Genomic DNA, 15603 nt, shown 5'->3' on the forward strand with positions numbered 1-15603 from the left:
TTTCGGGCGGTTTGTCCAAAGTTTGTCCATTCTGCGCTTCAGATGGGTTGTTGCATTAAAATTTTTAATCGCGTTAATTGTGATGATGGCGTTAATGTTTTAACATTGACAGCCCTACAACAAACACAAAAATAAAAGCCATCATTATATAGACTTATAATTTGCACTGATATGTTTTCTAAATTCTATCACACACATATACGCGAAAAGTGAGCGCGAGGGCCCTCGCTGTGCCTGTTTGCTGCTGTTGCTTGTGCTGAAGTCTCACACACAACCAGTCGAAAGGGGAGGGGGCAGGCTCCTTCCAAATAGTGCACATTTCAGTCATAATATTGTCAATCCAAGTCCATTATGTATTAATTATTTTTCCTGGATTGTGTGAAAAACAAAATCCTATATAATCGAATCTGTGCATTGAGGTGTAGGTCTGTTAGGTTATGTTTTAGGGTTGGGTGTTGATACTGGAGTGCAAAATTACTGATGGACAAGAAAAGGTCAAAGAGATCAGGTTCTCAGTTTAGAAAAAAAAGAGCAAAAGAAGAGGAGAAACGAGCAAAAGATACAGGCAAGCAGATGTGTCGTTGGATAATGACAGGTATTATGTATCCTGAAACAAGATAACATTCGCTAGTAGGAAAAACTTCTGTTTACCTTTGTTAGCCACTTGGCTACTATCATAGCCAAGTGGCTAAACATTTGTTCTGCTCAACTGACCTGGTATCTTAAATGATTAGATTGAACTTTATTTAATACAAAGAAATATCGTTTCAATTAAGATTTTCCTTTAATTTATAGAGCTAACGAGTTGAATCTGTTTTTCAATAGATTCGACACCACAGTGTCTGCTCACACCCCCACAACCTCACCGTAGTCAGCCTGGAATCCAGAGCCACACCACTGTGCCAGCCTCTCTCTTCACATGGCGCTGTTGCCTCCTGTGAGATTCCTGACACCCCTCCCCCACCCATCACCTTCACTCAATACCAGGTTGAGATGCAAATGAGGAGACTTCACTCAGGCAAGTCTGCTGGACCAGACGGAGTGAGTCCCCTCGTCCTCAAGACCTGTGCCCCCCAGCTGTGTGGAGTCTTTCATAAACTGTTTATGCTGAGTCTGAGTCTGCAGAGGGTCCCAGTGATGTGGAAGACATCATGCCTCGTCCCTGTACCAAAGATGCCACGTCCCAGTGGCCCCCAGGATTACAGGCCCGTGGCACTGACCTCCCACATCATGAAGACCCTGGAAAGGCTCATCCTGGACCAGCTGCGACCCATAGTAAGACCACATCTGGATCCCCTTCAGTTCGCTTATCAGCCTCGTCTCGGAACTGAGGACGCCATCATCTACCTGCTCAATCGTGTCTACACCCATCTGGACCAGCCGGCGAGCACTGTGAGGGTCATGTTTTTTGACTTTTCTAGTGCTTTCAATACCATCAGGCCGACCCTCCTGGGTGATAAGTTAGCAGCGATGCAGGTGGATGCTTCTCTGGTGTCCTGGATTGTTGATTACCTGACAGGAAGACCACAATATGTACGTCTCCCACAGTGTGTGTCTGACAAGGTAATCAGCAACACAGGGGCACCACAAGGGACTGTCCTCTCCCCCTTCCTCTTCACCCTCTACACCACAGACTTCAGCCACTGCACAGAGACCTGCCATCTTCAGAAGTTTTCTGATGACTCTGCGGTGGTTGGATGCATCAGCAGGGATGATGAGACAGAGTACCGGGCTGTGGTCGACTCCTTTGTCACGTGGTGTGAGCAGAATCATCTGCAGCTCAACGTGACAAAGACCAAGGAACTGATCGTGGACTTCAGGAAGACCAGGAAACACTTGACCCCTGTTTCAATCCAGGGGGTCAGTGTTGACATTGTGGAGGACTATAAATACCTTGGAGTACACATTGACAATAAACTGGACTGGGCTAAAAACACCACAGCACTTTACAGGAAGGGCCAGAGTCGTCTCTATTTTTTGAGGCGACTGAGGTCCTTCAACATCTGCCAGAAAATGCTCAGGATTTTCTACGAGTCTGTTGTGGCCAGTGCGATCCTCTATGCTGTTGCATGCTGGGGGAGCAGGCTGAGGGTAGCAGATACCAACAGACTTAATAAACTAATCCGTAAGGCCAGTAATGTTGTGGGGATGGAGCTGGACTCCCTCAAGGTGGTGTCGGAGAGGCGGATGCTGTCCAAGATAAAGACAATGTTGGATAACACCTCCCACCCACTCCATGACATGCTGGTCAGTCACAGGAGCACGTTCAGTGAGAGACTGAGATTACCGAAAAGCACCACTGAACGACATAGGAAATCTTTCCTGCCTGTGGCCATCTCCCTGTACAACGCATCCACTTAACACACTGGTTACTGCTACAACTACACATGTTTCTTTTCCAGCATATATATATATATATATATATATATATATATATATATATATATATATATATATATATATATATATATATATTGTACTATTCTTAGTTAGCGTATTGTCTGTCTTGTTAATGTTGGTTTATGTTGGTTTATAATGGAGCACTGTAACAAAAAAATAATTTCCCCCAGGGATCAATAAAGTATTCTGATTCTGATTCTGATTAATTTATGATCATAGTAAGTGTAATATGTTTCTTTATAGATAAATACACATCAAAATAGTACATATGCAACAAACACTTTGTGGGATGCACTTTACACACATACACACATGCACAGACACACACGGTACGTTATTGCAGATGTAACGTTTATTAGTTTTGACCATCCGCCGTCTGGACAGCTCCCGTCTCAGCTGATCCCAGCTTCCCCTCCGCTCCTCTCCCGTCTCACTAAAAAGGGGAAGGAAAGACGTCATCAGCCCAAACTCCATCAGCTGTGTTCTCACCTGCCTCTCCAGCACCGCCCCATTGAGCTCACTGCACTACTCCTCCCCTGCAGCCGCGCCCGGGACCACACCTCCGCCACACACTTACTGTAAAAAAGTATGGCCACTAATTACAGTGTTGGCTCTAAGTTAAAAAATGTCCCAAAACATTTTTTATTAGTAATCTCAATATGAATTAAAACAAGCTGTTGTATTTTTTTCAGTATATTCCTTGTAATATGAATTTTACTCACATAAATGTACATATTATAGTCCTAAATATATCTTCACTTAAATGTTATTGAAGTTGCAATGTAATATCTATAATTAAATTAAATTAAATTAAATGTAAAACAAAGTGCATAGTGCAGTCTAAATCATTCAGATATTAGTTACTATACAAGATGCATAATGGTCTTTATACAATGTGTGCCTGAATATTTTGTGTAACTGTACTACTTTTTGGCAATAACTTAATAACCAGAATTACAATAAGAAATGTGCTGTGGTTGCAACTGTTTCCACTTATAAAAGCTCTATAAATTCTCTGTTGATTAACCAACATGTAAAATGTGCCTCTTTTTGTTTTAATTTCCACTGCTTTCATCTAATTTAGAGATGTACTTACAGCATTAAAATACACTTAAACAGTTTTATCAATTAAATAAACACATCATAGCTATGAACAAAATATAAGTTCTCAACTGTGCTACAAAATACTACAATTTTTAAAAATTCATGAACATTAATAGTAGACTACAGTAAAAATAAAATCATATTTACTACATTCCTTTCTTTCTTATGCTGAAGAAGTGGTGTGTACACTTTGTTTGCCGAATGTTAGAGGGTTAGGGTTAGCCTGTCCAATAAATGAGTGAACAACAAATACAGTGGAAGTGGATTCTTTAGATAAGCCATCTGTTCTTATCAGAGAACCCTGTTGAGATTGTGGATGTATAGAGTCAGCATCTTATCATCCTGTCATGCATAGTTCTGGAGGTGAAGTTGATCTCTTTTAAAGATGTTGCATCCGCATTCTGCCACTAGATGTCGCCATAAGACAAGTGTTGGGGGCACACAGAGCAGGCAAGACACAAGAGGCTGCTTCTTCTCTATCCTGGAGGACAGAGAGATGGGCAGTGCTGTCAACTTCAACCTGGGTGGTCAAAACTATATCACAGGGCTACGGGGTTCAGAGCCTGCAAATCCTGGATGGGGATTTGCAGGCTCTGAACGGAATTCTCAGAAAATACAAATACAATAGCACCGCTGAGGCAGTGGGGCATTCGTCTGGCTACATATTTAGATCACTGCCTGCTTCCACCATGGTCGGATGAGGAGGCTTCCACCAAACTTCTGTTGTCATGAAGCATCTGGCCAACCTGGGCTTCATTATAAACACAGAGAACATTCCTCGGACAGTCCTCTGGACTCGATCTCATTTGCAGCTCGTTTGTCAGTCATCTTTTGATACACTGTCAAGGTGAGTGAGGTCACATCAAAATTGATCGACTGACCTGGTTTCCAAACTGTGGCACACTGAACCTCAGAGTTTTTTAAGACAAGTTTTAAGACAGAGTTTTTTGTTTTTTTCTTTTCTGCAAGAGTTCTGATCTTGCACCTGAGGAGGTTGTGCCTCACTCAAACCTACAGGCTTCAGAAGCTGTATGACCCCGTCAGGCTGCAGAGAGACTTGGTTGTGTCATCCAAACAGGTAAAAACAGACTGCAGAACATCTCAGAGAATCAGCCTAATTATCGCACTGGTGTGATTCTTTATAAAACTAACACTCTTTGGCTTTGTACCTTCTCAGGTTGGAGGCTGTTACAGTCTTGTAAGCTTCATTCATAATTATGGAAGCACAGAGTCAGGTAAAAAAGAAAAAAAAAAGACAGAGAAGGATTTAATAGAACGTGTTACTTTTCATTGTCAAAATCATTGTATGCTTAAATCAGTTGACCTTCAGAAGTTGGATTCATTTGTCCTACTATGATTTCAGGGCACTACAATGGTAATTCTGTCCATCCTGAGGAGAGTCCAGACTCTACAACAGATCGCTGGCTCACCTACAAACAGGTGTTCCACACAACTGGGTCTGTAGTTTGTTTGAAGCAACAGTACTTGGCCTAAATCCTGTTTTACAAGAAAAACGTAAGAAGACAGAGCATCTCATCCTGAAGTGAGAGAATTTTTAAATGTGCCATCACTTTGTTAATCAGTTTTTTCTTCATCCTCAGGTCTAAAACTGGACGTTGAAGGAAATCATCATGCCGAGAAAGAACAGCAATCGTCCTAGCCCACCATCGCCAACTGGAGGACAAATATTGGTAATTACTGCCCTTAGGAGGAAGGGTCCTCCCAGAGAGCCTGATTCCTCCCAAGATTTCTTCCTCGAAGAAGGAGTTTTTTTTTCTTGCCACTGTCGCCCCACATTCATCTCATCAACAGAGACATTGTTAAAACCCAGGTAGAGTCCATGTCCTGCTGACGAGACTAGAGGTGCACCGATTTACAGTTCAAAGGGTTTGTGTTACATTGCTACAAAAAGAGAAATTACAACCAACAAAAGACAAAGAGACAGTTCTCCAGCCAAAAACAGGCCATTTCAAAGTAAAACTTACATGAATTAGAGCATGAATTTGACTAGGAAATTGGAAATTCTAAATGTAAAACAATGAAAAATATTTATAGCTATATAATTTATGTCTGATTAGTCTACATTCAACTTAAAGTAAAACAGCAGGCAACACATTTACAAAGAACTAGAGAACTTATTGATGAAAAAATTAGTAATATCTGAATCTGTGCACCACTAGTAGAGATGGTCCTTTTCTGGACCAGTGTTTGGTTTGCTCTCTGTGAACATCAAAAAATAAATAAATAAACAATTTATATTTATAATATTAGCAGAATGTAATGATATGAAGAAGTGTAAGACTTTTGCACAGTACTGTATTTCTAAAGATACTGGTGTGTGGAAGGTATAATAATCAATTGATAATAATCACCAGCTACGATTTATATATTTTTATTAAAAACAAAGTACAGTTTAGCCTAATTGGTGATATCATTAATTTTACAGACATTTTATTTATACATTATCTATATAGCAGAAATGATACATGGGAAAAACTCAAATTTATGCCAGGTTAGTGATTAGAGGGGAAACAGGGAAGGAAGCACATCAGAGCCTTCCTGAAGATTACTGCAGTCATCTGTGGGCAAAACAGTACACTAGACACCACCTAATGTAGATCTGGGGCATCAGTGTGGCTAAAAGTAGGTGTGGCTGTGGTTCGGGATTTAGAGCGGATCATCTACCCATTGGAAGGACCAGCTACTGTAGTCTGCATGCAGGTGTCCTTTGGCAAAATACTGAACCCCAAGTTGCCTCAGATGAACACATCCAAGTGTGTGTGTGTGTGTGTGTGTGTGTGTGTGTGTGTGTGTGTGTGTGTGTGTGTGTGTGTGTGTGTGTGAGAGACAAGGAGTTGGGATATAGAAAAAAGCACTTTTATGAATATGTGTGTGTTCGGTTGACCGAGGCTTGTAGAAAAAAAGTGCTTAAAATAGAAAAGTGCTATACACCATTTAAAAATATTAATTCATGACTGTCCTGCGACACCTATTTGTATGTGTGTTCATTTTGATCTACAAAATGGGCCATGTGAGCATGCAGTAGACTGGTACAAATCTGACACAGGGACTGAGTGTGACAACAAAGAGCTGAAATTTGATACAGATGAAAAAAAAAACAAAATCCCACAGGAGTTCTCTTTCAAGTTAAGTTTTTTTTTTCTTTTATTCCCTAGTCAAACCCCCTTTTCTAGTTTTGTTCAAAGATACATTTGCTGTTAACTACAGTTGGCAGAGATCAAACAGCATTTTATGGGGGGATGTGGGGTGAAGCATTCATTTCCTACATGAGTGGCACTGGCAGGAAGGATTTCCTGCTACAGAAGTGGCACTGGGAGCTTAATAAGTTCACTCTAAAAGAGACGTCTTCAAATCAAAGACTATTTTTTACTTCCTTTAAAACTTTAGTATAACATAGACGTGAACAAATCTGACTTCCTGCAGAGCTTTTTTTTTTAGCTTTGATCATCTGCGTAATTTTATTTTTAGGCGGCAAGTTTTCTTTTAAGAAACAACAACAAAAGGGAGAGAAATCAATCAGTAACTGGTTGTGAACGTATTGTTTCACATATTTAACTCATTCCATATTTTAACACCCATGTTAAAATATCAGTTGTGCCAATCTTTCATTCTGATAAATCAAGTCAGAATCGATAACATATCTTGTTAAATGTTATAAAGAAAATCATTTTGTTAAGTCGAACTAATGGATGTGGTAGGCTCCACCTCAGAAAAGGGTGCCGGTGGAGCAAGAAACAGAGCAATAGCACCACCTAGTGGCAGAAGTTAAAATACGAAACTTTCTTTTTTGTCATGTTCTTCTTTTTATTTTTATCTGAAATAGATAATAACAAACAAAAAATGTCATAATAGCTCAATGTGTATCTTTTGTTTTTGAAAAGAAGAACAACACAGACTAAAGCGATAAAAGATGATGATCTGGTATGTGTAACTTTCCTGTTGTACTATTAACGTAATTTTGTTTTTGGTTATAATTGTGTTTGCTTTTGCAACATAGCTCTAGAGATATCTGTGATTTTCTGTCATTGCTGACTGCTTGACTAAGCGGTGGTTTCTGGGACTTTCCGTGGGGATTATAGTAGCTTCTCATGACCTGTGAGAGAAAGCGCAACAGAAACAAACAGGAAATCCCGCCCCGTCGTGTTGCAAGCGCGCCTCTACACATTTCAGGCTCTGGACTCACTGCGCGATGGCGACGAAGTTTTTACTGTGGTTTAGTTCCTGTGTTTGGCTCACTGTGTCACTGTAAGTAATCAGATGTAGACTAGACAGTCCTCTATTATCTGTCTCTACTAGCTTTACTAACTGCTCGGCTCGGTGTGAGGTGGTTACCATAGGGGTGGTTGGGAACCACGAAGGGTGATACAACTTACCGTAACACCTGAGTTCAGAAGTGTGCGGTAAATGTAATCTTTAATAAAGCAATTAATTCGTCTGTTTGGCGTCTTAACACCACCTATAAACTGCTATTTAACCTAAACGAACTTATTATTCTAAAAGGAAACCAAGCTGCTGCACTTTCACTTTCGTTTTGTGCTTCTGTTTTTTTTTTTTTTTGTACAGATGCTTTGCCTCGTCCCAGCGCCACAGGTCAGTTAATGGGGCATCCCGCATCAGAAGAGAGCCGGAATGTTTGGATGGCACCTACAACTTTACAAAATGGAGCTGTTGTAACTGCCCTGTTGGTAAGTGTCAGTGGTTATGTGAACTTAAAGAGCTCAAGCAATGTAGTTTGTAATTTGTAGTCTTTGTAATCTGTAGGGTTTTTGTTCTCCATTTAATCAAAACCAGGGATGTCCAAACTTTTTTCGAGAGTGTCATAAATTGACAATCACCCAGGGCCAACAATTCTTCTTGCCTTTTTTGAAGCATAAAAAATATTCTTTAAAAAAAAAAAAAAATATATATATATATATATATATATATATATATATATATATATATATATATATATTCAATAATACAAAAGTTATCATCACAGTGATCAGGTTAACAAAATAAAGCAATTGATCATTCACATGTTGCGAGAATATAAGAAAGATCAAGCTGTCTGGAATACCTGAAACTTCAATGAAGCTGCTGAGTATCAGTGTCTCAGGTTCATTTTGTGAGTGTACAAAACTTTTATATATTCATTGGTTGCACAGCGCAGTGCTGCCACCATGTTGTGAAAAGAGAAATTACACTATATTAATTCTGTTTGTGGCCATAAATAATATATTTAAGGTAGGAGTGAGGGGCCTGCAAAGGAGAATGACCTGGACTTGCTGGACATGCCTGATCAAAACATTTACTTTTGCCAGCCTACAGGCCAGCAACTCTGCAAGTCGTATGCTTTACGAGGGCTTTCCAGATTATGTTTGCTAGAAAATTTCCGTTCATATTTCCAGTTATTCTGACACCTATGAGTCATCAATTTTATGACTGAACTTCTCCCTGAATTTCTGTAACAGAGTGAGATAGCACAACCTGTTGAGCCAGAACAGCCATAACTGGGAAAATAGATTAGATTAGATTAGATTAGATGAAACTTTATTAATCCCTCGGGTGGGTTCCTCCGGGAAATTCAGTTTCCAGTAGCAAAGCACCGAAAGAAGTTGCATGTTACAGATACATTAAGGGGAATGAGAGTAAGGATATAAGCATAAATACACCATATATACACATATACACATATATAGATACAGAATATACAATATGGATAAATAGGATTGCTCATTTGAGTGAGTATATTGCACAGTGATTATTGCACAGTCAAATATAAGAAAAAAGACAAAACAAAAACAAAAAACAAATATTGCAAATATTGCACAGTGTAGAGAAGCACCTACAGCTCAGTTGTTCCCGCCCTCCCTTGTCCCCCTGTTTCTCCTCCCTCTCCCCTCCAGTGAGGAGTTAAACAGTCTGATGGCGTGTGGGACAAAGGAGTTTTTAAGTCTGTTGGTTTTTGACTTTGGGAGAAGCAGCCTGTCGCTGAATAGGCTCCTCGCCTATTCAGCGTATATAGGCGCCTATCCTCGCCTATATCTATAAGCCTTAATTAAAGATTAAAATAAAAATAAAATAAAAAAAATAAAATAAAAAATAAAAATAAAAATAATAATAAATAAATAATAATAATAATAATAAATAATAATAATAAATAATAAAAATAAAATAAAAATAACAACAACAAAACATCACTAACCTGTCTTCTTTTTTTTCTCCCATTAACTTATGACCCCCTTGCTTATCTCTGGTGGTGCTGTGGAGCAGTCAACTCTTAGGATAGGACCCAATAGAAAGGTCTATGAAGCTTTAAAGGGAGAAAAAAGTTAAAACTTCACTTTTTAATTGTTGCTGTATCTATAGTACCAATTAATTATGTAATTGGTACTATAGATGCAGCAACAATACTCTCGCGATATAACAGAAAACAACAAGTTAACACAGATAAGAAGTTGCAACGAATGCGCACCTGCGGACCACTTAATTGCACCCCTGGTTATTCTATTCTATTCATGTTTAAACAGTGTAATACCATTAACAGACTTTCTTCTGCATCATCTCTCTCCACTCTGTAGGACGGCGTGTAATACAGCATTGCACAATTGTCAATAAAAAGGATGGAAAATGTGAAATCTGCGAGAGGGACACATACAACAGTGAGCCTAGTGACCGGGAGACCTGTCACCCCTGCACCTCCTGCGCACAGGCAAATGGTACAATTATGATAGGACATGGCTGTTCCTTTTATTCACAGCTAAACTAAAGACAAAATATTAGAGAAAAGTTCACCTTTTGCTGCAGAATGTTTGACTGGTCACAGCTCTAACGATGCTTAAGTCCAGTATGAGGACCCTGAAATCAAATCAGCTATCATTAACCATTATCTACTGGATTATACATGTGCTATATTGATTAGCAGTTTCTTAGATGTCATATTTTAATATTTTATTTTTAAATATATAAGGTTAGCAGATAATTTAAATGCAGTACCAGAATTATCCAAGCATTATTTCAATTTATATATGAAAGTTCACATCCCATCTTTTTATACGAAAAAGTAAAGGAAAACCGTCCTTGGGTCTATTTCACAATTAAAACAATGCAAGTTTCTTTTTTTTTAAAGACTTTATAGCCTCAATAATAACTTGTGTGACTTTTCTCAACTTTTCAGCTAATTTAGAAGTAGAAGAAGAGTGCACTATTGGTAGGGACACCAAGTGTCGATGCAAGAAAGATCACTTCTGCAGCAGTGAAAGTTGCACAATCTGCCATCCATGTAAAAAGTAAGTTTGATTTGACTTTGAAATCACATTCAGCATGTAAATCTGTGCATATTTCCTAGCGCTAATGTACCAGACCTGAGTACAGTATTCATATTAATACATTGTACAAAATAATAGGAACACCTATTAATGTAATGTAGCTCAATACACCGCCATCTTAGTACTACACTTAAATAATTGGAACATTTCCAGCATTGTTTGCTGAAACTCATTCATTTTGTAAAAGCAGAAGTGATGGCAGAGCTATTGTAATGGTTTTCATTAGATTGCAAACATGTTTCTAACAAAGAGTTTGTGACATGTGTGTGTAGCTCCTTTAAAAAATCTATTGTCTATTGACTTGTCCTTTAAGGCTGTCCGCTCCCTTTGTAGTTATTTTTGATTCATTCGTGGTTGTTTGTTGTTTTGGTTCAAGATGTGGAATTGGTGGTGTTAAAGAAGCCTGTACAGCCAATAGTGATGCAGTCTGCAATGGAAATGGTGGAGGTAAGGTGTTCTTAAGTATTATTGGATTTTAATAAATCATATTGGACACATTTAGCATTGCAAAATATTAATGGTCATATCTTCTCATTTCAGCTATTGCTGGAATTATTATTCTAGTACTTTGTATTGCTGGAGCCGTTGTAGGAATAATCTGGATAGCGAGTGAGTATTTCTGCTAATATATGAGTAAAGCACCACCAGACGACATTGTGTGTTTCCTTGCTCAGCACTGAAGGCTTTATTTATATTCAGTTCAATATTTAGTCGTATCTTGATTCATTTTTCTGTGTAATTTCTATTCGTGTTTCATTAGGGAGAAAACAAAAGAAAGAGGATGAAAAAAGCAAAGAGGTAAGTTATTTTCTTTGGACACCTGTGACCTGATATTTACTCTTTGATCTCTGGTTCATCCAATTTCCTTTCTGCACACATTCTCACACACACACACACACACACACACACACACACACACACACACACACACACATGGACATGAGCAGTTTGTTACTTCATAATTAAAACTTTCATTTTGTTTCTGCTTCACAGAAGCTCATCCGTCGTCTTTCAGGTAACAAACATGACTTTATTCAAGCCAATATAAGAGCTTTAATTATTCTCTGTCTTTTGAACTAACCAGTCAGAATCAGATTTTAGAACAAGTTATTGTGCATGTCATGCATTTGCATTTTTTGATGCGGTTAATTTTCTGTAAACTTTTAATTTCTTTGGAACAAAAGTGTATTACCCTCTTTTCTTTCTGATTATGACTTTAACGTTTTCATCCATTAATCAAAAAACATTGCATATTGCATGCTCAGTAAATTATAATATTGTGTGTTGTGGTCTTAATACCCATCTTTTAATATTTTTTCTTTTTACATTATTTTCAGATGTTGACATTGATCCTCATCTGCCTGATATTGCAAGGGAGCTTGGATGGAAAAATGCAAGAACCCTAGCTCTCCGCACTGGGATAAGTGTGGCTACTACTGAATCTTATGAAATGGAGTATCGATATGATGCTGAGGAGCGAACGCTGCAGCTGCTGTTTAAGTGGGTGGAGAAGGAAGGCAGACAGGCCTCAAAGAAACTTATCGAAAACCTTGTGGATATGAAACAAAAGAAAAAAGCGAAACAGATCAGAGACATATTGTTAAAACATAGTTCACCATCAAACAATCCTGCAAGTAACTGCTGACATGTATACACAATGAAATTGAAGGACTGAATTCTAAAGAAAGAATCTTGCAAAGTTACCTCTTGATTTTCAATTCAGGTTGTGAAAGCTGATTTCGAGTTGCAATATTTCTAAATTTGATTGTTTTTATTTTTCAGTGTTGTTTTTAATTTCATGATCATAATAATAATGCTCATTTTAAAAAATCCACGTGTCATAAGGGACAGATGAATGTCTTGCTACAGCTTCTATATTATGCGATTATATTTGATGAACCTGGAGTTTGTAAAAGTTTCGTTTTGGTTTTGGTTCCTTCCTTGCTTTTCATGGCTTATTTTTAGGTCTATTACGTAGCTGTTATCTAATGCTAATAAACATTTTTCAAACTTCAAAAGAGAAAACACTTGAAAAAAAAACAACTAATAAAAATGTCCTCTTTCATTGGCCCTTTGGCTCGGTTTTGCACAACAAGACCTTTGTTTAAAGGAAATATATTAAAAACTATCACCACTTCCTAGCTTTTTAACATTATTAAACCCATCCATCCAGTAATTTCTGTTAATATAAACAGTGTGGTTGTGGTGTAAACAGGTTAAGAAGGGAATTCCAGGTGTGCAGCACTTCCAGTTTTTCCTGCCTGAGAAGAACTGGGGTGTTCCCACATGAGATATATAATCTCTCCAGTGACTTCTCAACCAAGGCTATTGCTGTTTACCAAAAACAAACTAAAATCTAAAACTGGAAATGAAAAAAAAGTTAACTAAAAATAAAAACTAGGCTTTTGAAAAATGTACTAAACATAATTTTGTGAACATGGAAAACTAACTAACATGTTTTTTAGTTTGATTGGAAAAAAAAATCCAAACTTTTATCCTTATGAGACTTTGTTGGGATGTTAACAAGACAGGGAGTCAACTGTTTTCAAAACACTTTAATACCTGTACTGATTTTCCTAAATCTTGCCCTTCATACAATAATGTTGCGGTTCTGGGTCTTTCTGACCCAGCTTTTTGAGTTCTTGTGTTTTTATATTATGGTTTATGTTTTGAGTCCTTTGTTGTACTATGTTTGTTATTTCCCTAGGTTTCAGTTATAGTTATCATAGGTTTAGCTCTTAGGTTTTGTAATATGGCTTCACTGTGTTCCATGTTGTGTCTACTGTGCCTTTCTGTACCATGTTTCAGGTTCCTATGTTCTGTCTCCCCAGATGCTGTTAAGTTTACATGTTTAGAGTTCAGTCAGTGTGTTTCCTGTTTTACTTTGAAGGTCCATGTCTCATGTCAGTGTTTCTAGTTTGCTTCCCTTGTCTCATCCAGCCTGATTACTCCCAGCTGTGACAAATAATAATTAATAGAGACTATAACTAATACAAAAACTGAGTAAAAATACCACCAACAGCTGACTGTGGAATATTTAGAAGTAAGGACATTTCACAACTGGACATGTTGCACAGGTAGCATCCTATCACGTGTATTTACTGGAAACAATTAATATACAGCAGTATTTTGTTTATAATAAAAATGGAATTGTTGTATCTTTGTATTTCAGTTATTGCAAAACAATGTGTTGTGGTTGGTGTTGTTGTTATTGGCGTCATCTCTCCAGTGGGTTATGTTGCAATCTGGAGAACGAGCCAAAGTATTTCTGCTAATATATGAATAAAGGACCACTAGAGGGCACAAGACCTATGAAGAGTTCCTCAGTGCAGCACTGAAAGCTATGCAGCACCATATGCAACAAGCTGTGATGTGCTGTGTATTCTGACGCCTTTCTGTCAGAACCAGTTGTAGCAACTTCTCTGTTGGATCTTAACACATAGGACCACTGTGCATCAGAGAAAAGCTTGACAAATGTAAGGCACTCAGCAGCTGAGGTAAACGTGAAGAGAAAATAAAACTGGGACAAAAATTAACTCTATGATCTCTTAGTCAGTCCCCCAGAACCGGGAGAACTTGCCTCTCTGTGTTTCTCTCCGAGTTTGCTGTCGCTGACGAAGCAAAATGTAACTGCGCTGAGAGTTTTCTGAAAAGATTGCATGATGATGAATCATTACATGACAAACAAAGCATTTCCTGCTTTTTCATATCAAACAGCTTCCAGACTTTGACCGCACTCACTGAACAGAGCAATACTCAGAGCAATGGTGAAGTCTAAGGAAGTCTGAGGAGATCTAAGAAGGAGAACTGAAGATTTACACAAGTGGGGAAGATCTCTTGGAGCCATTTCCAAATAACTGCACCTCACCCCCAATCAGTGAGTGGCAGATGCTTCCCCTCCCTGAGACTCGATCTGCTGGAGATTTCCTCCTGTTATAACATTCATGCCATGATGTAGGTAAACATCTGACCACAACTTTCAACAAGCTCGGTGCACTTTCCTTTAAAAAAAAAAAAAGGGTCATATACAGCTTTAATCTATGCTAATTGTAAGGAATAATGGTTTTACTGGGAGAAAAAACGTAAATAATAAAAAACATAAATGAGAGAGACAATTTTGGTATCTAATCAGTACTTAAAGTAAATCTGCTTTAAAATGTAATAATTGATCTTGTGCGCCTGTGTGTGATAATAGTTTTTGTCTGTTTCCATTATGAGCTCGATGTAGAAACATTGTAACTATAAATGTCATTTGATGCTACTAAGTAACTATTCATTTACACAGAGGCACGTAACAACTTCTACTAGTGGCCCAATCCAGGAGCTCGCTGCTGTTACGTAATGCAATGCTGCTTTCACTTGCATTCGGAAAAAGCTGTTGCATTCACTGGAAATGGAACTTCACAGCTTCGGTGAACAACTGCCTATCAGATTCGGGGTGGTCACGTCTGTACCACAGGATTACTACTAATAGGCTTATTACTGTGTATTTTTGTGCCGTTTCCAAGGTAGACTGAGATTTTTATCCACGAACATGAAGCGCAGTTCATTTATTATTTTTTAAATTGCCCATTATATAAATATATAGATCTTTTTAGTGTGCTCAATGACTGCACACACACGCTTTCACATTTTAAGACTAAATATAACGGACTTAGTATTTGCAACTGTATAACACTTTGTAGCAAAAGCAGAAGAATCACTAAATAGGAAAAAATAATCAGATTCCTTTACACTAGAGCTGAATTTCACAATATAGCAGTATCTT

At 38.2% G+C, this 15603-nt stretch overlaps 1 protein-coding gene across 1 annotated transcript; it reads left to right on the top strand.

The window, feature by feature from the left end:
* The first annotated feature begins 7654 nt into the window (after positions 1-7654).
* LOC146375029 (tumor necrosis factor receptor superfamily member 6-like) lies at positions 7655-14208 on the top strand. Its single transcript, XM_084949540.1, has 9 exons — positions 7655-7770; positions 8089-8210; positions 10089-10226; positions 10685-10796; positions 11212-11282; positions 11376-11444; positions 11596-11633; positions 11829-11850; positions 12173-14208. The coding sequence occupies exons 1-9, from the start codon at positions 7715-7717 to the stop codon at positions 12478-12480; spliced, it is 936 nt and encodes a 311-aa protein (XP_084805666.1). The 5' UTR covers positions 7655-7714; the 3' UTR covers positions 12481-14208.
* Positions 14209-15603: the final 1395 nt, after the last annotated feature.

This window comes from Perissodus microlepis, chromosome 13 (genome assembly GCF_051167445.1).
Source record: "Perissodus microlepis isolate ML-2025 ecotype Zambia chromosome 13, ASM5116744v1, whole genome shotgun sequence".
Classification (NCBI taxonomy): Eukaryota; Metazoa; Chordata; class Actinopteri; order Cichliformes; family Cichlidae; genus Perissodus; species Perissodus microlepis.

What these genes read in the sequence shown, in the direction of transcription:
- LOC146375029 (XM_084949540.1), top strand. Translation starts at nt 7,715, where the DNA reads ATGGCGACGAAGTTTTTACTGTGGTTTAGTTCCTGTGTTTGGCTCACT. An exon ending in CTGTTGTAACTGCCCTGTTG is followed by an intron (nt 8,211 to 10,088) that starts GTAAGTGTCAGT and finishes TCCACTCTGTAG; the next exon opens with GACGGCGTGTAATACAGCAT. An exon ending in ATCTGCCATCCATGTAAAAA is followed by an intron (nt 10,797 to 11,211) that starts GTAAGTTTGATT and finishes TTTTGGTTCAAG; the next exon opens with ATGTGGAATTGGTGGTGTTA.